Source organism: Pongo pygmaeus, chromosome 23 (assembly GCF_028885625.2).
Source record: "Pongo pygmaeus isolate AG05252 chromosome 23, NHGRI_mPonPyg2-v2.0_pri, whole genome shotgun sequence".
Taxonomy (NCBI): domain Eukaryota; kingdom Metazoa; phylum Chordata; class Mammalia; order Primates; family Hominidae; genus Pongo; species Pongo pygmaeus.
Window position 1 is genome coordinate 47,437,420 of NC_085931.1, and position 22,055 is coordinate 47,459,474.

The window sequence follows — 22,055 nt, forward strand, 5'->3', positions numbered from 1 at the left end:
GTAATGGGGACAACAGCCTCTTGCCTTAGGAGGGCACGAGGACCGGCACGTGGCATCCTTAGAATAGCAGCCACTGCTGACAAGCATGTTAGTGAACAGGAAGGGCTGGTTGGAGAGAGTGTTGTGGAGTTAGGGGAGGATGCAGGGACAGTGGACAAGCCCCCTGGGAAAGGGTGACAAGTGCTCTGAGCCCACACAGATGCGACATTGCAGATGGTGCAGACCCTTGCTTTATTTGTCTGACTTGTTCACCGTTCAGCCCCCTGCTCAGAAAACCAACGGGCCAGCTAAGGAGCGAAGGAGGCACCTCGAGACTTCCGGAGTCGAGGTTCTCCAGGGATCCCCAGCCCATCAATCATTTCCTGCCCCCCTCTGCCTGGGAGGCCAAGTGGGAGGTGGCTCCCTGGGGGGTGGGGATGGGCGACTAGAGGGGATTTCAGTGTGGGACCCAGGGTCTGCTCTTCACAGTAGGAGGTGGAAGGGATGACTAAGTTCTTTATCACAGACCTACAAAAAATGAGATAATTAGATATTACCCTCACTAGTTTGGGCTTTTCTTTTTACAAAACAGCAGCAGGAAAGAGAAATGTAGGTGGCAGACGAGCCAGGCACGAGGCTTCAGATCGGAAGGGACCAGAGATGAGGACCAAGGTGTGGCTGCCTGACTAGGAACGCTGTGGGCTGGCCCGGGCTCTCGCCATGCATCCTGGGAGAACTGCCATAGGCCCTAGAGGGAGGGATGAAAGGCGTGTGGGAGGGAAGACAGCGGTCCCCGGATCAGCAGCAGCACCATCCTCTGATGGCCCCTGGGCAGTCCGCAAGCTCAGAAGCACTCAGGGCTGGAGCCTGGGCTCTAAGCATGGGCCCCAGGAGCCAGACAGGAGGGAGGCGGCAGGAAGGGCTGGTGTGGAAGGGCTGAGTTCTATTGGGGTCCCACGCGGGCAAGGGAACCAGGACTCATCCCTGCTTGTCAGCCAATCAGCTTCTTCAGGAAGGCCTCCAACTGATCCTCATCCTTGATGCCTACAAACTTGTCCACCACGTCCCCATTCTTCATGGCCAGCACAGTGGGCACCGCTGACACCTGGGTGGAGAGGACAAGGGGGTCCAAGTGAACTGGGAGCGAACACTTCTCAACTGCCACTCCTGAGCCTTTGTGGGGAAGGCTGGTGGCTTATCCAGGGCACTGACTTCCCAAAGCCATGGGCAGGCCTAGAGGAACGTGGCTCTTCTCTCGGTGCAGGGGTACTGCAGGGCCTGGGGGCCACCCGCTGAAGAAACTTCTTCCATTGTGGGCTCCCAACAGTACCCTTCCTCCCTTAACCACAAGACTGACTCACTGGCCTAGTGGTTTTGCTGGAATGACAGGAGAGATGAAAATAACCCTTGTAGCTGCAGGCCAGGGCTGGGGGCAGGGAGGAGCTCAGGGAAAGCCTGGCCCGGGAGGAGACAGAAGCTGGGGGACAGTTCGAGTCCTGGCTTTGCACTCACTAGCAAGCGGGCCTTGGCCGGGTCACAGCACCTTTCTGAGCCTCAGTGTCCTTTTCCATAAAATGGGGGTAATGTCCACCTTTAGGGTTTGGGACGAACATTAAAGATTCAAGTATAGGCTGGGCACAGTGGCTTACATCTATAATCCCTGCCCTCTGGGAGACTGAGGCTGGAGGATTGCTTGAGTTCAAGAGTTCCAGACCAGCTTGGGCAATATAGTGAGACCCTTTGTTTACTAACCCCCCCCCCAAAATATTAGCCAGACATGGTGGTACATGCCTGTACTCCCATACTCAGGAGGCTGAGGCAGGAGGATCGCTTGAGCCTGGGAGACTGAGGCTGCAGTGAGCTGTGATTGTGCCACTGCACTCCAGCCTGGGTGACAGAGTGAGACCCTGCCTCAAAAAAAAAAAAAAAAAAAAAAAAAAAGAAAGATTTGAGTATAAAGCAGAACTCAGGCTGGGCACGGTGGCTCACACCTGTAATCCTAGCATTTTGGGAGGCCGAGGTGGGCAGATCATTTGAGGTCAGGAGTTCGAGACCAGCCTGGCCAACATTGTGAAACCCTGTCTCTACTAAAAATACAAAAATTAGTCGGGCATGGTGGCGGGTGCCTGTAATCCCACCTACTTGGGAGGCTGAGGTGAGAGAATTGCTTAAACCTGGGAGGTGGAGGCTGGAGTCAGTGGAGATTGCACCGCTGCACTCCAGCCTGGGTGACAGAGTGAGACTCCGTCTCAAAAATAAATAAAGAAAGAAAGCAGAGCTCAGGTTCTGGCTGACGCAATCCGGCTCCTACCAGCCAGGTGAGCTGGGGCATGCCCCTCAGTCACTAAGCCTCACTGTTCTCAGATGCAGAATGGAGATACTAAAGGCACTTCCATTAGAGGGCATGAAAGCTGAATGAAATAATGCAAGTAAAGGCTCAGCACAGTGCCCGGCAAATAAGCTTAGGAACCTGGCATTGTGCCTGGCATACAGTGGGCATTCAAAAAACAGTGGCTACAGAGGGCACAAAGAAAAGTCCAACACAGGCCCCACGAGAGCACGTTAGCTTGCTGCCGTGATGAGTGACAGGGTCCAGAAACTCAGGGACTTCTACTGGACAGCATGAGAGGAGAGGCTTGGCCATACACAACCTGACGCTTATTAGTGGGTTGCAGGCAGATGGCAAGGACAACATTCTTGGTCTGTGAAGCATTTACTCAGTTCCCTCAGGGACCTGCATAGGTTATGTGGAACGCGGATGAGGCTGTGGCCCACCAGACTGGCATCGTGAGGTCTCTGCTGCCTGGGATCCCTGCCTGGCATTTGTGGGCATTTGAGAAAACCATTTAAACAGAACAAGATAGGCCGCTCGCTGTGGCTCACACCTGTAATCCTAGCACTTTGGGAAGCCAAAGCAGGCAGATCACTTGAGGTCAGGAGTTCGAGACCAGCCTGACCAACATGGTGAAACCCCGTCTCTACTAAAAACACAAAAATTAGCCGGGCGTGGTGGCGCATGCCTATAGTCCCAGCTACTCGGGAGGCTGAGGCAGGAGAATCGCTTGAACCCAGGAGGCGGAGGTTGCACCGAGCTGAGATTGTGGCATTGCATTCCAGCCTGGGCGACAGAGCAAGACTCCGTTCCCCCCCTCAAAATAAATAAATAAAAATAAACAGAACAAGATAAACACAGACTTTTCTTACATACAAATTAAACTACAAAGTAAGAGCAGAGATTCACACAAACATACCAGGTCTTCACATACCCCAGCGCTGCCCTGCCACGGCCCATCTTGGAAGCCAGTAAGATTTAGAACGTTCAGAAACCGTGCACATGGTAGTTAGGAAAGGCACGCAGGCCAGACCATCCCGCCATCACCCACTAACTTTACGTGGCAGGCCCTGCGCCCCACTCCTCACGGACACTTTGGGGACAAACACAGCAGGTCAGAGGACACAGTCCTTGTCCTTGTTAGTGCCTCAGGCCCCTTCAAAGGCTGTCCCTGGGCTGATGTGGGTGGCAAATCCTGTCTCCAGGCAGAGCAGGGCCCGAGTTTGCTCCACGAAGTGCCTGAAGCCACCAGGGCCTTCCCAGGCATTCTTTGGTGCCCTCTAGTGGTCTGCAAAGGCAGCTGGAGCACCTCAAAGCCGGAGCCTCTTGGCAGAAGCACAGAGCTCAGCCACCGGCTCCCACCTGCACACTGTCCTATTCCTTTAATTAAAATAAATGCTTTATGCCACTGTATAAGAAGTGGCCTAACTTTTTTCACGGCAAGACTCTAAGTTCACTGAAGAGGCTCAGAGAGTGGACTTAGCGTTACTTAAGAACTCCAGATAGGGACAAGCACAGTGGCTCACACCTGTAATCCCAAGCACTTTGGGAGGCCAAGGCAGGAGGACTGCTTGAGGTCAGGAATTCATGACCAGCCTGGGCAACATAGCAAGACCTCGTCTCCATAAAAATATTTAAAAAAATAAATAAATAAAGAACTCCAGATGAAGGCCATAATGATCTCACTCATGTAAACCTCCACACATGCTTGAACACGCACAGACCCTGCTGGTGTCAGGTAGACAGCAGATGTGCTGTGAATGGAGGTCTGGTCATTACCGATCAAGGGGATATTTTGAAGTTGAGCTTAAACACACACACATACACACATACATACACACACACACACACACACACACACACACACACTCCCCCACCCCCACACACACCTCCCCCCCACACTAGGGGCTCAAAGGAAACCTGAGCTGGAATGGGACTTCCCTCGACCCTGAGGAGGTGGCTGAAGCTCTGCTGCTCCCGTGTTTGGCTCACACATCAGGAGGTGCCAGTGCCTGTGAACACTGCCTTACATGGAATTGCACAGGGCCTTGGCACATTCTTCTGGAATGTTTTGAGTGTGAAAGAGGCAGTGACTGAGCCAACTGAGGGGCTGAGGAAAAGATACGCTACGACGTGTTGCCTGTCCCGTTCTGTGAAGCCACTTGGAACCTCCTATCCTTGGATAAAGACCCTCTGAACTCGGCAGGAGTGGGGGAGTGTGTACGTGTGCGCAGTCTCTTTCTGCTAACCCACAGCTCGCCTGCACTGCCACTGAGCTCCGTGTCCTGGTATGTCTTCTCCTGTCTCACTCCGATGGCATCCATCTGTTAATTCAGCCAAGGGTCTACCAAGGGAAAGGCACAGTGCTGGGTGCTGCGCGATGTTGCAACCTCCTCCTCGGCTCGTTGCAGAGTTAAAAGGAAAAGATCACTGTCACATGCTGGGTGCTTTTTCATGTCAGGAATGATATAAACACCTGTATACACTATCTCACACTCTCCTGGCTGTGGGTAGGATCATTTTAATGACGAGAATACTGAGGCTCAAAGGGTGAGCAACTGTTCCAAAATGATGTGTAGGCCAGGCGCGGCAGCTCCTGCCTGTAATCCCAGCACTTTGGGAGGCCGAGGAAGGCAGATCATCTGAGGTCAGGCATTCGAGACAAGGCCGGCCAACGTGGTGAAACCTCGTCTCTACCAAAAATACAAAAATTAGGCTGGGCGTGGTGGCTCACGCCTGTAATTCCAGCACTTTGGGAGGCCGAGGTGGGCGGATCACGAGGTTAGATCGAGACCATCCTGGCTAACATGGTGAAACCCCATCTCTAATAAAAATACAAAAAATTAGCCGGGCGTGGGTGGCGGGCGCCTGTAGTCCCAGCTACTCGGGAGGCTGAGGCAGGAGAATGGCTTGAACCCAGGAGGCGGAGGTTGCAATGAGCTGAGATCTCGCCATTGCACTCCAGGCTGGGTAGCACAGTGAGACTCTGTCTCAAAACAAACAAGGCTGGGCGTGATGGCTCATGCCTGTAATCCTAGCACTTCGGGAGGCCGAGGCGGGTGGATCACCTGAGATTAGGAGTTTGGGACCAGCCTGGCAAACATGGTGAAACTTCGCTTCTACTAAAAATACAAAAATTAGCTGGATGTGGTGGCACACGCCTGTAATCCTAGCACTTTGGGAGGCTGAGGCAGGAGAATTGCTTGAACGCGGGAGGCGGAGGTTGCAGTGAGCCGAGATTGCGCCACTTCACTCCAGCCTGGGTGAAAGAGCGAGACTCCCTCTAAAAAAAAAAAAACAAAAAAAACTGGGATCTGAAACAAGATCTGTTTGACTTTGCAGTGCAGGGGATCAAACTCTGTTGTGCTTCTGCCCAGCAGCAAACAGAGAGACATCTACTGAGTCCCAGCAGGGGGAAGAACATGTGGGGACGCATTAAAGGATTTCATGCTTCAAATGCAAAATGCCAAATGCTTTGTAAAAGCTTTTAGATATGAGAGGGTTCTTGAAAAAACGATTATTGAAAAAATCAATGACATGACATTCTGGCAAAATTAGGGAGACAGTGAAAAGATCAAGAGCTGCCAGGGCTGGAGGGAGGAGGAAGGAGAGATGAACAGGCAGAGCAGAGAGGACATGGAGGCAGTGAAATGACTCTGGATGATGCTAGAATGGTGGACACCGGCTATGACACATTTGTCCAAACCCACAGAAGGCACAACACCAAGAGTGATCCCCGATGTAAACTTTTGGCTTTGGGGGATAATGATGTCCGTGTAGGTTGGTAAGTTGTAACAAATGGACCACCCTGGTATGGGCTGTTGATAGTGTGGGAGGCTGGGCATGTGGGAGGACAGGGGACTCATGGGAAGTCTCTGTACCTTCCCCTTCCTCTCAATTTTGCCATGAACCTAAAACTGCCCTAAAAACATAAAATCCTCAAAAAGAACAACAACAAAAAATGAGATCAGTGACTGCTGGGGGGTTAAGGCGGTGAGGGGCAGAAAGGAGGGGTGAGGGGCGGGAAGGAGAGGTGAACTGCTGGCAAACAGGGGAACCGAGGGCGGTGGAACGGTTCTGTATGGCGCTGGAACGGTGGACACATGCCATTATACATTTGTCCATGAACTTTCTCATTGGCAAGCAGTCTGTGCTGAGAGTGGCAGCTGAGACACAGCCTTCCAAAGAGCAGTTCCTCCCCACAGAAAGTCAGTCCGGGGCCTTCAGAACCAGAAAGTCAGTCCGGGGCCTTCAGAACCAGAAAGTCAGTCCGGGGCCTTCAGAACATTGGCTTCTCTCCATGTTGGCTCAGGACACCCAGCCTTGGCATCACCTGGGAGCTTGTTAGAAATGCAGTCTTGCTGGCCGGGCGCGGTGGCTCATGCCTGTAACCCCAGCACTTTGGGAGTCTGAGGCGGGCGGATCACGAGGTCAGGGGTTCGAGACCAGCCTGGCCAACAGGAGGAAACCCCATCTCTTACTAAAAACAAAAAAATTAGCCGGGGGTGGTGGCGGGTGCCTGTGGTCCCAGCTACTCAGGAGGCTGAAGCAAGAGAATCGCTTGAACCCAGAAGGCAGATGTTGCAGTGAGCCGAGATTGCGTCACTGCACTCCAGCCTGGGCAACAGAGCAAGACTTCGCCTCAAAAAAAAGAAAAAAAAATGCAGTCTTGGTGGCTGGGCACAGTGGCTCACATGTGTAATGCTAGCAGTTTGGGAGGCCGAGGTGGAAAAACTGCTTGAGGCCAGGAGTTCAAGACCAGCCTCGACAACAGGGGGACCCCATCTTTTCTAAAATTTTTTTTTTTTAAAAAAGAAAAGGAAACAAACAAACAAAAAGAAATGCAGGGCTGGGCGCAGTGGCTCACATGCCTATAATCCCAGCACTTTGAAAGGCGGAGGCGGGTGGATCAACTGAGACCGGGAGTTCGAGACCAGTCTGACCAACACGGAGAAACCCCATCTCTACTAAAAATACAAAATTAGCTGGGCGTGGTGGCGCATGACTATAATCCCAGCTACTCGGGAGGCTGAGGCAGGAGAATTGCTTGAACCTGGGAGGTGGAGGTTGCGGAGAGCTGAGATTGCGCCATTGCACTCCAGCTGGGCAACAAGAGCAAAACTCCGTCTCCAAAAAAAAAAAAAAAAAAAAAAAAGGCACTCACATCACTCACATCTTCTAAAAGGTGAGAAAATAAAAGGATAACACCTCTAAGTGTGAGGTGAGAAGCAGAAGGCCCAGAGGAAAGCACAAAGGCTGAGGGTCCGCACCTGGCCCATTCTCTCCCTGCCTTCCCCAGGAGCTGGCAAGGTGGGGGATAGTCAGGACAGAGGCAGGGAGAGCGGAGACTTCCGCATCCTGCTAAGCCAGGGCAGTGCCGAGTCTGAGGAAGAGGGGCTGGGGCATTGAACCCCAAGGCCCTGAGGGACTTTCCCTTCGCTCTCCTTTGGCAGACAGTGAAGTTCTAGGGTGGGCAGTTAGAGCATAAAGTGGTTCAGGGGGAGAAATTTGTGTGAGGAAGGAGACGTACCTGAGGGTATGTGTGGGGGGCTGGGAGGGTGTCAGGAGAGCTCGGGGAGAAGCGCATAATTCCCTGAATATAATTTATTTAAAGTAGTTTTTCTTCTTTTTTCGAGATGGAGTCTCACTCTGTCACCCAGGCTGGAGTGCAGTGGCGCGATCTCAGCTCACTGCCACTTCCACCTCCCGGGTTTAAGTGATTCTCCTGCCTCAGCCTCCTGAGTAGCTGGGAATACAGGAGCCAGCCACCATGCAGCACTAATTTTTGTATTTTTAGTAGAGACAGGGTTTCACTATGTTGGCCAGGCTTGTCTCGAACTCCTGACCTCAGGTGATCCATCCACCTTCATCTCCCAAAGTGCTGGGATTACAGGCATAAGCCACTGCACCTGGCCTAAAGCTGTTTTTCCAACAAGGTCAACCAACATTTGAAAAAGGACTTGAAGGCCAGGCACGTTGGCTCACGCCTGTAATGCCAGCACTCTGGGAGGCCGAGGTGGGTGAATCACTTGAGGTCAGGAGTTTAAGACCAACCTGGTCAACATGGTGAAACCCTATCTCTACTAAAAATACAAAAATTAGGCCAGGCGTGGTGGCTCACGCCCGCAATCCTAGCACTTGGGAGGCTGAGGCGGGCTGATCACCTGATGTCAGGAGTTCGAGACCAGCCTGGCAAACATGGTAAAACCTTGTCTCTATTAAAACTACAAAAACTAGCCGGGCATGGTTGCAGGCACCTATAATCCCAGCTACTCGGGAGGCTGAGGCAGGAGAATCACTTGAACCTGAGAAGCGGAGGTTGCAGTGAACTGAGATCGTGCCATTGCACTCCAGCCTGGGCGACAGAGCGAGACTCTATCTCAAAAAAGGAAAAGGACTTTAGGCCTTAAAGAAAGCCATCATGGGGGGCACTGTAGTTCTCTCAGAGGAAACTTCTTCCTCAGGCTCTCTTCAGAAAGAAAAGAGGAAGGAAGGAAAGAAGGAAGGGAGGGAGAGAGGGAGGGGGTCAGGAAGAACTCCGGTTGGAGCTTCCTAAACCCTGCAATGTCTGACCAGGGTTTGGCTAAACAACACGGCTGAGACCAAGTGATGTGGGCCCAGCAGCCTTGAGGCCTTTCTGTGGGACAGCGCAGTCCCCAGGCAGTGGACGGGGCGGGAGCGGCGGGGAAGCGGGGAGATTGAGAGGATTCCACAGGAGGCATCTCCCTCTCACTTCCCAGGCTTCACCGCAGGCCTTCAGTACCCACTCCCACAACAGCCTCCCGGGGACGGTCCTCGGCATTCCCGCCACCCCACGAGACACTGGGGCAGGGCCTGTGGGCTTCTTTGCATCTGCAGTAGTTACCATAGTCCCTGCACATGGCTGGCCCTCAGGGGGTGTCTGCGGAAGAGTTATGAATACATTGGCTGAGGCTGAAGCTGTAGTGTCTGGCAGAGCCAGGAGGCCTGAGACATCTGAAGCCTACGCATGACCTGTGGGAGGCCCTAGGAGCCCCAGTCCGGGCTCTCACCTGAGGCATAGCCAGGCGGGGAAAGCCAGGGGCGTCCAAATGGGCAGACAGATGCCTCCCTCACTGAGCGATCAGTGGCCAAACTTTTTGAAAAAGTGACTCACCCCTCCCCCAGCCCCTGTAAACAGCCCTCAGTTCCTAACTCCCAAGGCAGGCCTGCTCCAGCGGCCACCTGCAGTGGCCACTGCGTTTGTCTGCCTGGTCTCCATCTCCTCTGCTTCTGGTCATTGCAGACTGATATTCCTTTGGGTAATCACTCCCCACTCCCTGCCTAGCTCAAGGGGCAGTCGGCCTTTTCTCACTCCGCTCCCAACCACCCATTTCCTGCCACAGGGGACTGGTTCAGGGATGGGTGCCTCTATTTGAGCTGTTCTAGTAAGAGTGAAACCTGGACTTGTATACTCTGAGGAATAAAGCGGCCTCTTTCATTCACTTGTTACCTGGAGGAGGAAGGAGGGAGGGGTGAACGCTCACTCCGGCCAGGTTAAGATATTTCAAGAAAATCAGAAATCCAGATTTTCATATGAAATCTGAGTTTCAAATATCAGCATCTGGTTCCTACTACTTTAAAATACTTCGAGTGCTAGACTAAAAGTGTCTGTGAGCCAGGCTGGGCCCAGAGGCTGCCAGGAGCACCCTAGGCTCTGTAACAGCGCTACCTTCAGCATGGCTATCCAGAGACCCTCCCAATCCGGCTGCAGTCTGCTTTCCCCAGCTCCGTACTCAGCCCTTCACTCTGGCCACCCAGACAAAGTGGGCCTCTCCCCTTTCTCCAGTGCAGTGGTCTCCAATGCCCAGAGGAAGCCCCCACCCCAGACACCTCCAGGCACCTGGCCCCTGCTGGTCTGTAAGCAACCCAGGCTCATCAGACCTCAGGGCTTTTGCTTTGCCTGAATGGTTCTTCCAAAGACCCATATGCTTCAGTCACTCCCTTCCTGTTTTTGCTCAAAGATCAGCTTCTCAGGGAGATCTACCCTAGCCCACCCTTTAAAAAAGAAACCCGCCGGGTGCGGTGGCTCACGCCTGTAATCCCAGCACTTTGGGAGGCCAAGGCAGGCGGGTCACCTGAGGTCAGGAGATCAAGACCAGCCTGGCTAACATGGTGAAACCTCATTTCTACTAAAAATACAAAAAATTAGCCGGGCGTGGTGACGCGTGCCTGTAATCCCAGCTACTCCGGAGGCTGGGACAGGAGAACTGCTTGAACCTGGGAGGCAGAGATTGCAGTGAGCCGAGATTGTGCCATTGCACTCCAGCTTGGGCAACAAGAGCGAAACTCTGTCTCGAAAAAACAGAAACCCTGCCTCATACACAGTACTCCCATCCTCTCTTCCTGATGTATTTTTCTCCATTGAACTTATTATCTAAAACAGGGGTCAGCAAACTATAGTTCACAGGCCCAATACAGCCTACTGCTTGTTTTTGTAAATAAAGTTTTATTGTAGCACAGCCATGCCCATTTGTTTATATAGTGTCTATGGCTGCTTTCGGCTACGAGCACAGCTGAATGGTTATAGGAGCGACCACTGCCCTGCAAGGCCTCAAATACCAATTGGTCCTTTAGAGAAAAAGTTTGCTGACCCTTGATTTAAAATACTAGAATGTAGACTCCATGGAGGCAGAGATTTTGTCAGTTTTGTTTACTGCCTTATCCTCAACAGCAAGTAACAGTACCTGGCACTCAAGGGACTCTCAAATATCTGCTGAATAAACGGGCAAACCAACCAACCAAGTGAGACGGTTCCATGTCTTTGTGCACGCTGTTTCCTCAGCCCTTCCTCCTTCTCTGCGCATCCTTCACAGCTCAGCTCAGAGGTTCTCTCTAACGTGAAGCATTTCCTGTCCCCTCCAGCTCCCCCACAAGCAAACAGTTCCTTCTCCCTTTATGCGCCTCTTCTTTTAGCACTTCTATATTGAGATGATCTTTCCACCTGCTGTTCTCTCTGCTAGACTAGGAGCTGCTTAGAGACAAGATCTCATCTTGTGTCAGAATCACAAATGCTTGGCACATCGAGCTCCCAAATGACTGCTCATTGAACATGTGGGTAGATGAATAAAGGAATGTACCGATGTCCGAGACTAAGTGAATGACCTGGTGTTTTTGGGTCATACGATCTACTTCCTAAAGGTAGTGAAGAGAGACAGGTGGCTCAGAGGATCAAGAGCCACCTCTGCAAAGTGCTCTGAGCTCTTAAAAGCTCTGGAAAAACCGGCTGGGCACAGTGGCTCATGACTGTAATCCCAGCACTTTGGGAGGCCAAGGTGGGTGGATCATAAGGTCAGGAGTTCAAGACCAGTCTGGCCAACATGGTGATACCCTGTCTCTACTAAAAATACAAAAAATTAGCCGGGCGTGGTGGTGTGCGCCTGTAGTCCCAGCTACTTAGGAGGCTGAGGCAGGAGAATCGTGTGAACCCGGGAGGCAGAGGTTGCAATGAGCTGAGATCATGCCATTGCACTCTAGCCCAGGTGACAGTGAGAGACTCCGTCTCAAAAAAAAAAAGCTCTGGAAAAACCAAGACACCTTGCTTACTGGCTATCTGTGCTCCCCAAGATATCTCCTACACCAGCTACCCCCGGGCCCGACACCTCCTATACTGGCTGCCCTGTGGCAACTCCCTGTCAATCCATACCTCATACTCAATGGCGAGGTCTGTGTGGTCATCAATATCCACTTTGGCCATCACCACCTTCCCGTGCTGCTTCGCCACCATCTTCTCTAACCTCGGCCCCAGGATCTTGCAGGGTCCACACCACCTCAAAAGGTGAGAAAGGAAGCATCCAGTCAGTGAAAAGAGCGCTCAGCATCCCCTACTGGCTTCCCAGACCTGCATGTTTCCAAGGAATCTGTTGCCTTTATTATCTGTTTACCATGTTTAAAAATTAACACACCAAATGGTAATGCCAGGAGATTCTGCACATGGGAAATCTTCACAGATCCCAGACTTCTAAAACACAGGCCTCATCAGAAGACTCTTATAATAAAAGTGACTCATTTCAGTATATCTCAGATAAACATACTGTCGTATAAAAGGATATGGGATTGGAAGTTAAAAGGTTCAAACAGAGGCTCTTCACCAACCAGCCGATTATTCTGGGGCCCTAGTTTCTTTTTTTTGTTGTTTTTTTGAGACGGAGTCTCGCTCTGTCCCCCAGGCTGGAGTGCAGTGGTGCGATCTCGGCTCACTGCAAGCTCTGCCTCCCGGGTTCATGCCATTCTCCTGCCTCAGCCTCCCGAGTAGCTGGGACTACAGGCGCCCAACACACCTGGCTAATTTTTCGTATTTTTTAGTAGAGACGGGGTTTCACCGTGTTAGCCAGGATGGTCTTGATCTCCTGACCTCGTGATCCGCCTGTCTCGGCCTCCCAAAGTGCTGGGATTACAGGCGTGAGCCACCGCGCCTGGCCTGGGCCCTAGTTTCTTCATCTGAAAAAGAGAGATTATGGCTCTCAAAGCTATTAGGAGAGATCAATTAAGGCAATGTGGGTAAACATGCATTGGAAGCTGTGGGGATATTTCAAACACCATGTGGACTCAGAACTAAAAGGAGGGGAACCAATGGCCAGGAGTGTCTACAACGCACCAGTCCCTGGCTCACTTTCTCTGCTTTTACCAAACACACCCCTCAACTCTGCAAAGAGAACACACCTTCCAAAGAAACTGAAGCCCATACGAGTTAAGAAACCTGTGCAAGATTAGAGAAGCACAGCTGGGATCGATTACAACCCAAAGCTGTGTTGAAAGTGTTTTCTTTGGCCGGGTGTGGTGACCCACACCTATAATTCTAGCACTTTGGGAGGCCGAGGCAGGTGGATCACCTGAGGTTAGGAGTTCAAGATCAGCCTGGCCAACATGGTGAAACCTCGTCTCTACTAAAAATACAAAAATTAGCCAGGAGTGGTGGTGTGCACCTGTAATCCCAGCTACTAAGAAGGCTGAGGCAGGAGAATCACTTTAACCTGGGAGGCGGAGGTTGAAGTGAGCTGAGATTGTGCCACTGCACTCCAGCCTGGGCAACAGAGACTCTGTCTCAAAAAAAAAAAAAAAAAAAAAAGAAAGTGTTTTATTTCACCCACAGGCCACTCTGATCCCACAGCCCCTGAGCTGACCACTATCACTGCCCTGATCATAGGTATTCCCCTCTCGCTGGGGAAGATCATCCAGGACAGGCCTGGTGCTGTCATCTCTATGTATGTGGCACCAAGGAAAGTGCCAGCACTGAAAGAACAATTCACACCACCCCACTTCCTTACTGAACAAAATGAGGCACTATCCCATTTATCGTTCATTTCGGAAGCCCTCTCTGGAATGCTCACTACACCAGGAGGCCAAGACAGTTCCACCTTTCACAAACCCCTGGCTGACAACTCCTATTTTATTCTCAGCACTTACTTATTTTTGAGATGGAGTCTCACTCTGTTGCCCAGGCTGGAGTGCAATGGCGCGATCTCAGCCCACTGCAACTTCCGCCTCTTGGGTTCAAGCAATTCTCCTGCCTCACCCTCCTGAGTAGCAGGTGTGGTGGTGCACACCGCACCCAGCCAGGCCTGAGGGTTTTAAATGCTGAAAATAGGCCGGACGTAATGGCTCACACCTGTAATCCTAGCACTTTGGGAGGCCAAGGCGGGAGAGAATCACCTGCGGTCAGGAGTTCGAGAGACCAGCCTGGCCAATATGGCAAAACCCCATGTCCACTAAAAATACAAAAACAATTATCTGGGTGGTAGTCCCAACTACTTGGGAGGCTGAGGCAGGAAAATTGTTTTAACTCGGGAGGTGGAGGTTGCAGTGAGCTGATCGAGCCACTGCAGTCCAGCCTGGGTGACAGAATGAGACTCCGTCTCAAAAACAAAAAAGGAAAAAAACCCCTTAGGCCTGGTGCAGTGGTTCATGCCTGTAATCCCAGCACTTTGGGAGGCCAAGGTGGGAGGACTGCTTGAGATCAGGAGGTAGAGACTGCAGTGAGCCGTGATCACACCACTGCACTCTACATTCTAGCCTGGGTGACAGAGTGAGACCTTGTCTCTAAAAGAAGAAAAACAAAAACAACTCATAACACCGAAAAACCCAGTGTGCAAGACCTTATCTCCTATTACAAGTGAAGAAAGGGAGCACAAAGATATCAAGTGGTCTGCCCAAGGCCACAGGGTGAGTCAGAGAAACAACTGGAAAGCCGGCAAAACAATCTGTCAGAGACCTGACCAGAAGGCCCTTCAATTTCTTTTTCTTTCTTTTTTTTTTTTTTTTTTTGAGATGGAGTTTCCCTCTGTCATCCAAGCTGGAGTGCAATGGCATGATCTCAGCTCACTGCAACCTCCACCTCCCAGGTTCAAGTGATTCTCCTGCCTCAGCCTCTTGGGTAGCTGGGATTACAGGTGCCTGCCACCATACCTGATTAATTTTTGTATTTTTGGTAGAGACGGGGCTTCACTATGTTGGCTGGGCAGGTCTCAAACTCCTGACCTCAGGTAATCCACCTGCCTTGGCCTCCGAAAGTGCTGGGATTACAGGTGTGAGCCACTGCGTCCGACCTGAAGGCCCCTGAATTTTTAACTTATGCTACACTGGTTTCTCCCAGGATGCCTCATTCAGAGGGCTTTGTCCAGCTTTTGTGCAGTTGGGTGTCTAGCCAGGCCCCAAAAGTCTAGAAATGAAAAAGGCCATTCTAAAAATCAGAAGGCCAGAGGGACTTAAATATCTCTAAAGCAAACTCAGCACTGAAAGGAAACTCCTTCCTGTGCCCTGTATGCTTGGGCACCACGGTAGTGACACTGATAACTTTTTTTTTTTTTTGAGACGGAATTTCACTCTTTTTGCCCAGGCTGGAGTGCAATGGCGTGATCTCAGCTCACTACAACCACCGCCTCTTAGGTTCAAGTGATTCTCCTGCCTCAGCCTCCCGAGTAGCTGGGATTACAGGCACGCACCACCACGCCCAGCTAATTTTGTATTTTTAATAGAGACAGGGTATCACCATGTTGGCCAGGCTGGTCTCGAACTCCTGACCTCAGGTGATCTGCCCGCCTCGGCCTCCCAAAGTGCTGGGATTACAGACATGAGCCACCGCACCCGGCCGACACTGATAACTTTTTGCCAGCCCTTCTTGCAGTTTTCATGGCAAGATATTAACATTAGCTTATCTGCAGGGCCAGGAACTGGTATACACCAAAAGCAAGGTGACAGTCATATTTTTCCAATCCTGGTCCATGCTGAAGATGACGCTGAGCTTTCTGGGGATTGAGAAACAGAACATGCGTTTCCCAGCACTAACTGCAGTCAGCTTTGCAGACTGTTTACTTGTCTGTCTTCCACCAGACTGCATTCCCCTTGAGGGCAGGGACTGGGCCTGACCAGTCTGTATATTGAGTCTACATATGAGCAGCATAGAACATGGCCGTGGGACATAGGAGGCATTCAATAAATACTTGAACAAGTAGGACCCTAGTCTTCTGTGGGCCCCCAATACTCACTGTGCATGGAAATCCACAACCACTGGCGTCTCACTGTTGACCACTCGGTCTTGAAAGTCAGGTCCATCCTGGATATTAAAGGTCGACAAGGAGATCCTCGTGCTGTATATTGTCCGGGCTGGGCTGGGTGTTACAGTCAGGCCACCAGGACTGCATTGTGGGGTCTGCAGGGCTCTGGAAGTGAGGGGTGGCCACTGACCCTGAGAGGGCTTCCTGGAGATGACAGAGGCCAGGAACCTCCTCAGGAGAAGTCGCTGAGCCATCTGTGAGGGAAAGAGGCAGAAGAATTGGGGCACACAAAAGGAAGTCGACACACTAGAAAAAGAAAGAGATTTGGGGAGTACTCAGGGCTAAGGAAGAGGCGGAGTTGGAAGCAAAATGCAAGGAAATAATATGTAAGATTTGTAGCGTGGAAGTGGGGAAGCAATGAGAATCAAAGGGAAGGAATAGCTAGGCAAACCAGAAGGACAGGAAAACTGGCTTCACAACAAAAAGAAATCGGGATTTAGATTATAGCAGAAGAATGGGAGGAAGAAACCAACAGATTTAATAATGTATGTAAGGACCAAGTATCTTACACACATTATTGGTCTTCCTACAGCAACTTTGAGGAAGTTGCTATTGTACTGCCCACACTGCAAATAAGGGAAGGAATCCGAGGCTCAAGTAAGTTAAGTGACATGCCCAAAGTAACCCCGCTATTAAATGACAGCCAACACTGGAACCCAGGGTCGTCTGAAAAGATGAAACGCAACAATTCAAGGAGGAACTAAGAGTGTGAGAGGAACCAAAAACGAAGAGACATGTACTGGAGGGAACCAATAAAGAAGGGACACGTGTGGAGGGAACTGGGAAAAATCGGACGCCACCAGGGACCCCGGCTCTCCGGCGAGCTAGGTCCCCCGCCCGCCCGGTCACCAGCCTGCGCAGGAACGCGCTCGCAGCATGCCTCAGCCGCGACACCACCTCGAGCCACCCCCACAGGGGTCCTACCTCCCTACAACGCGAGCGGAGGAACGCACAGCCTAGCCCTCCCTGCCTGTCAAGGGCACTCCTGTCGTCACTTCCTCAGGGGGGCGGACATAACGTCACTTCCGGGGACAGACAGGCGGAAGACCGTCCCTCTCCAGTTTTTTTTTTTTTTTGAGCCAGAGTCTCGCTCTGTTGCCAGGCTGGGGTGCAGTAGCGCGATCTCGGTTCACTGCAACCTCCGCCTCCCGGGTTCAAGCGATTCTCCTGCCTCAGCCTCCTGAGTAGCCGGGACTAGAGGCGCGCGCCACCACGCCCAGCTAATTTTTTTATTTTTAGTAGAGACGGGGTTTCACCATGTTGGCCAGGACGGTCTCGATCTCTTGACCTCGTGATCCGCCCACCTCGGCTTCCCAGAGTGTTGGGATTACGGGCGCCCAACCTGTCCTTCTCCAATTTGAGGGGCGTTTGGGATTTTCCGCCAATGGGAATGGCGGGTGGAGACACAGCTGAAGGGGCGGGGCCTCAGCTAGGGACCGGAAGCAATGGGCAGGCCGTCGAGGGAGGGATTGGAAGAGGCAGGCAGGCCCTGGTCTGGGCGAAGGCGGGGGCGGGGCGGGGCGGGGCGGAACCGGAAGGGGTGGGCGGGCCCTAGAGGAGGGACCGGAAGAGGAGGTGATGGAGCAGGGCTAGCAATGGAGGGTACTTAAGGGAGAAAAGGCAGTTGAGAGGTCCCCGTGGTTTTGGATTTTGCCAACTCCTGTTGATTTATTTTATTTACATAGATTTATTTATTAATGACAGAGTCTCGCTCTGTCTCCCAGGCTAGAGTGTAGTGGCGCGATCTCTGCTCACTGCAACATCCAACTCCCGGGTTCAAGCGATTTTCCTGCCTCAGCCTCCCAGGTAGCTGGGATTACAGGCGCGCGCCACCACGCCGGGCTGATTTTTGTATTTTTAGTAGAGAGGGGGTTTCACCATGTTGGCCAGGCTGGTCTGGAACTCCTGAGCTCAAGTGATCGCCCGCTTCAGCCTCCCAAAGTGCTGGGATTACAGGGGTGAGCCACCTTGCCTGGCCTCATGTTTATAACTGGCGCCGTCCACTTCCTACAGATGTTGACAGGTTCTGTTTCTCCATTTAATATGTAAAGCTAAGCTCCTCAAAGGCATGATGCCCTTTATATGTAAAAGAACTCACCCAGGAGTTTAGGGGCCATCCTTTAAGTGGCCCTTGTCTGTGTCCACCTAAAGGAAAACAAATGAAAACTGAGGCGAGCTTAATTTAAGCAGGGAGTTTTTTTGGGTCAAGTTCGAAGACTGCAACTCGGAGCAGAGATTCAAGTTGTCCTGAATATACACTCGGATTAGCAGCAGCTGAAAGAGCGTTTTTAAAAGAACAGGCAGCTTCCAAACTGTTAATCAATTTTTTTTTTTTTTTTTTGAGACAGAGTCTCGCTCTTGTTGCCCAGGCTGGAGTGCAATGGCGCGATCTTGGCTCACTGCAACCTCTGCCTCCTGGGTTCAAGGGATTCTTCTCCCTCTGCCTCCGGAGTAGCTGGGACTACAGGCGTGCCTCACCACGCCCAGCTAATTTTTATATTTTTAGTAGAGACGGAGTTTCACCATGTTGGCTAGGATGGTCTTGATCTGTTGACCTCGTGATCTGCCCACCTGGGCCTCCCAAAGTGCTGGAATTACAGGCGTGAGCCACCGCACCCAGCCTCTTTTCTTTTCTTTTTTTTTTTTTTGAGACGGAGTCTTGCTCTGTAGCCAGGCTGGAGTGCAGTGGCATGATCTTGGCTCACCGCAACCTCCACCTCCAGGGTTCAAGCGATTCTCCTGCCTCAGCCCCCCAAGTACTTGGGATTACAGGCAAGCACCACCACACTCAGCTAATTTTTTATATTTTTGGTACAGACTGGGTTTCACCATGTTAGTCAGGCTGGTCTCGAACTCCTGACCTTAAGTTATCGCTCGCCTCGGCTTCCCAAAGTGCTGGGATAACAGGCGTGAGCCACCGCACCTGGCCGCCCTGCCTATTTTTGTATCGGTTTTCTGTGTCTCTAGCACTTTCTTTTCCACAGCCACCTGTCAATCCTATTCAGCACTTCCACAGTATTTTCTAGAGAGCCAATTTTCCTGCCTAATTCACATTCTAAATTTCAAAGGAGGACCAGTCCTGTCTGTCCTTATCCCATAGTCACTTCACCCTGATCGGCCTCAGGCTTCTCATCTGAGCAATGGGAAGAATGCCTTTCTCATAGTTGGGCTGAGGGTTGCAGTAAAGACAGAATCCACATCATTGCTGCCTGATGACTCCTGCAGGGAAAGCCTGAGAGACACATAGAGAAGGCTGAGCTCTCGGCGCGCTACAAAAGGGCTCTCAGCTACATGGTGGCTCCTCTGTCCAGCTAGAGCTGAGCTGGCCTGGGTCTGGCTTAGTCACAAGCAGGCTCAGGGCACAGCTGAGAGGCAAAGGGAAGGAAGCCAGGACTGGCAGCCTGGGCTAAGGGTAAAACTTCTCCTACCTCTTACCAATATTTATTGCAGTGTTTTTCAAACTGCAGGATATGGACATCAGTGGGTTTGCAAAATGAATTTAGTGGGTAGTGATCAGCTTTTTAAAAAAACAAACATGGGGCCAGGCGTGGTGGCTCACACCTGTAATCCCAGCATTTTGGGAGGCCAAGGCGGGCAGTTCACTTGAGGTCAGGAGTTCGAGACCAGCCTGGCCAACATTGTGAAACCCCATCTCTACTAAAAATACAAAAATTAGCCGAGCATGGTGGTACATGCCTGTAGCCCCAGCTACTCGGGAGGCTGAGGCAGGAGAATGGCGTGAACCCGGGAGGCGGAGCTTGCAGTGAGCCGAGATAGTGCCACTGCACTCTGGCCTGGGCAAAAGAGCAAGACTCCGTCTCAAAAAAAAAAAAAAAAGCTCTAAGGTCTTGCGCTAATCGGTATGACCTGCCTGGTGTCTTTACAGGCAGTATTGGAGTGTTACAGGGAGACATACAGGGTTTAAGACGTCCATCACGGAGAAGACCTTCAATTATCAATGATAGGTTTTAAATTCACCCCGGCTTTGAAAGGAATAGGATACATTGCTTTCTCTTTACTACTTCCCCAGGGGTTTGTAATTTAACATGAAACTTGAGCAATCTGTAACTTTCCTTGATTCTCGTCTTTTGACCATACCTTGGGATGAATGAGTTCTTTGTCTGCGGTGGGGAGCAAGTTTAGGGAGGGGAGGAATTTTCCCTGATTAATACAGAGGCCTAAGCCAAATTTTAGCATTAATAGGTTTGTTCCTGCCTCTGGAATAAACAGAAATTTAATATTAGCTGATTTGCTTTTATATGTGACTTTTGTTCTTTTTCCCATTTGGGACATTTTCTTTTGAAGTGACCTATTTTTAATTTGAAACATTTATTTTGTCCTCTTTCTCTCCCTTTGCCTCTCCCTCTCTGCCTCTTTTTCTCTCTCACTCTCTCTCTCTTTGCCTTTCTCTCTGCCTCTCTCTTCCTCTTTGACTCTCTCTCTCCCTTTGCCTTTCTCTCTGCCTCTCTCTTTCCCTTTTTGCCTCTGTCTCTCTCTCTGCCTCTGTCTCTTTCTCTCTCTCTGACTCCCTCTGTTCTGTCAGTCTTTCTCCTCTAAGTTTTTTTTTCTCTACCTTTGAGTTTCCTGGCTTTACTCTTTCCTACCCTATATATTGCCTGGAGAGTGGGGGTCTAGGTTCTTTTTTTTTTTTTTTTTTTTTTTTTTTGAGATGGAGTCTCGCTCTGTCGCCCAAGCTGGAGTGTAGTGGCGCGATCTTGGCTCACTGCAACCTCCGCCTCCTGGGTTCACGCCATTTTCCTGCCTCAGCCTCCCGAGTAGCTGGGACTACAGGTGCCCACCACCATGCCCGGCTACTTTTTTTTAGTAGAGACGGGGTTTCACCATGTTAGCCAGGATGGTCTTGGTCTCCTGACCTCGTGATCCGCCCGCCTTGGCCTCCCAAAGTGCTGGGATTACAGGTGTGAGCCGCCGCGCCCGGCCCTCAGTCTAGGTTCTTTAAAGGTTCTGGCCCCCTGGGTACTTTATTGTATGGTGGACAGCGAAATTTTTGCCTTCTACTTTTGTTTTTCTTCATCTTTTCTTATATATACTTTTTGGGCTTCTCTTAGAAGCTCTTCTATAGGTTTATCTTTCTAGTTCTCTATCTTTTGTAATTTCTTGTTCTCTATCTTTTGTAATTTCTTGTTAATATCTGGCCAACTGTTAGTGACAAAATGAAGTTTTAACATTCCCTGCCCAAGAAGATTCTTGAGACCTAGACCAGTGTATTTTCTCATTTGTTCCTTTAATCTATCTAAAAATTCTATAGGCCCTTCATCTTTCCCTTGCTGTATATCAAATATTCGGGTAAGATACTGAGTTCGGGGTACCAATTTTTTTTTTTTTTTTTGAGACGGAGCCTTGCTCTGTCGCCCAGGCTAGAGTGCTGGAATGCAGTGGCGTGATCTCGGCTCACTGCAAGCTCCGCCTTCTGGGTTCACGCCATTCTCCTGCCTCAGCCTCCTGAGTAGCTGGGACTACAGGTGCCTGCCACTATGCCCAGCTAATTTTTTTGTATTTTTTGGTAGAGACGGGGTTTCACTGTGTTGGCCAGGATGGTCTTGATCTCCTGACCTCATGATCTGCCATCCTCGGCCTCCCAAAGTGCTGGGATTACAGGCGTGAGCCACTGCGCCCAGCCTCGGGGTACTGATGCTTTAATCCCCTTTATTATCAATTCCTTAAGGTCCTGCATATTTTCTCGGTGGGCTGCGTTGTTATTGTCCCACTGGGGGTCTTGGGTGGTAGTTTTTTGATCTCCTGTAGGAACGTTTTGGCCAGGAGGGTGTTCGTGTTCCTAGGCTCCCATAGCAGCTCTATGGATCATGCCTCTTTCTTCCCCCGAGAAGAGGGGAAAGAGAAGTTCTGAATATCTTTTTTACATTGCTCTATCTCACGTTGAAGTCCTTTAAGGGAAGGGTACTTAGGTTGGTAGTGAGTGGGCTCTTGGGACGATTCTCAAGAGGCAGGGTTGTAAGAAAGGGGACATCAGGGATAGGAGAAGGGTCTGGGACAGCAGCTGCTTTTGTTTTTGGTCCTTTCATTATCCTTCTAACATTTTAACATTAGGCCTAGGGGATTATTAGGGGGAATATTACTGTTGCTAGCTTTCTCCTTTTTATCTCTTACCTTACCTGGGGCATTTCCCATCTTGGGTCCTGGTTAAGCTCAAT

The 22,055-nt window shown here is 50.9% G+C and overlaps 1 protein-coding gene across 4 annotated transcripts; it reads right to left on the reverse strand.

Moving 5' to 3' along the window:
- Window positions 1–212: 212 nt before the first annotated feature.
- On the reverse strand, window positions 213–17,309 carry TXN2 (thioredoxin 2). Of its 4 annotated transcripts, none has more exons than XM_054469672.1 (4): window positions 16,807–17,309; window positions 15,814–16,076; window positions 11,976–12,099; window positions 213–1,084 (listed from the first exon to the last, which is right to left on the reverse strand). In XM_054469672.1, exons 2-4 carry the CDS (start codon window positions 16,074–16,076, stop codon window positions 971–973), a joined length of 501 nt encoding a protein of 166 aa, XP_054325647.1. In that variant the 5' UTR covers window positions 16,807–17,309; the 3' UTR covers window positions 213–970. The 4 variants fall into 4 exon arrangements, with proteins under 4 accessions (XP_054325647.1, XP_063519094.1, XP_054325646.1 ...); XM_063663024.1 differs by lacking the exon at window positions 16,807–17,309 and adding an exon at window positions 16,623–16,775; XM_054469671.2 differs by lacking the exon at window positions 16,807–17,309 and adding an exon at window positions 16,396–16,595.
- Window positions 17,310–22,055: the final 4,746 nt, after the last annotated feature.

Bases quoted from the DNA above. Each gene is read 5' to 3' on its own strand.
- TXN2 (XM_063663023.1), bottom strand. The intron at 12,100-15,813 runs GTGAGTATTGGG...TCACCTTTTGAG, and splicing joins GTTGTGGATTTCCATGCACA to GTGGTGTGGACCCTGCAAGA. The intron at 1,085-11,975 runs GTATGGATTGAC...CTCTCCACCCAG, and splicing joins ACCTCGCCATTGAGTATGAG to GTGTCAGCGGTGCCCACTGT.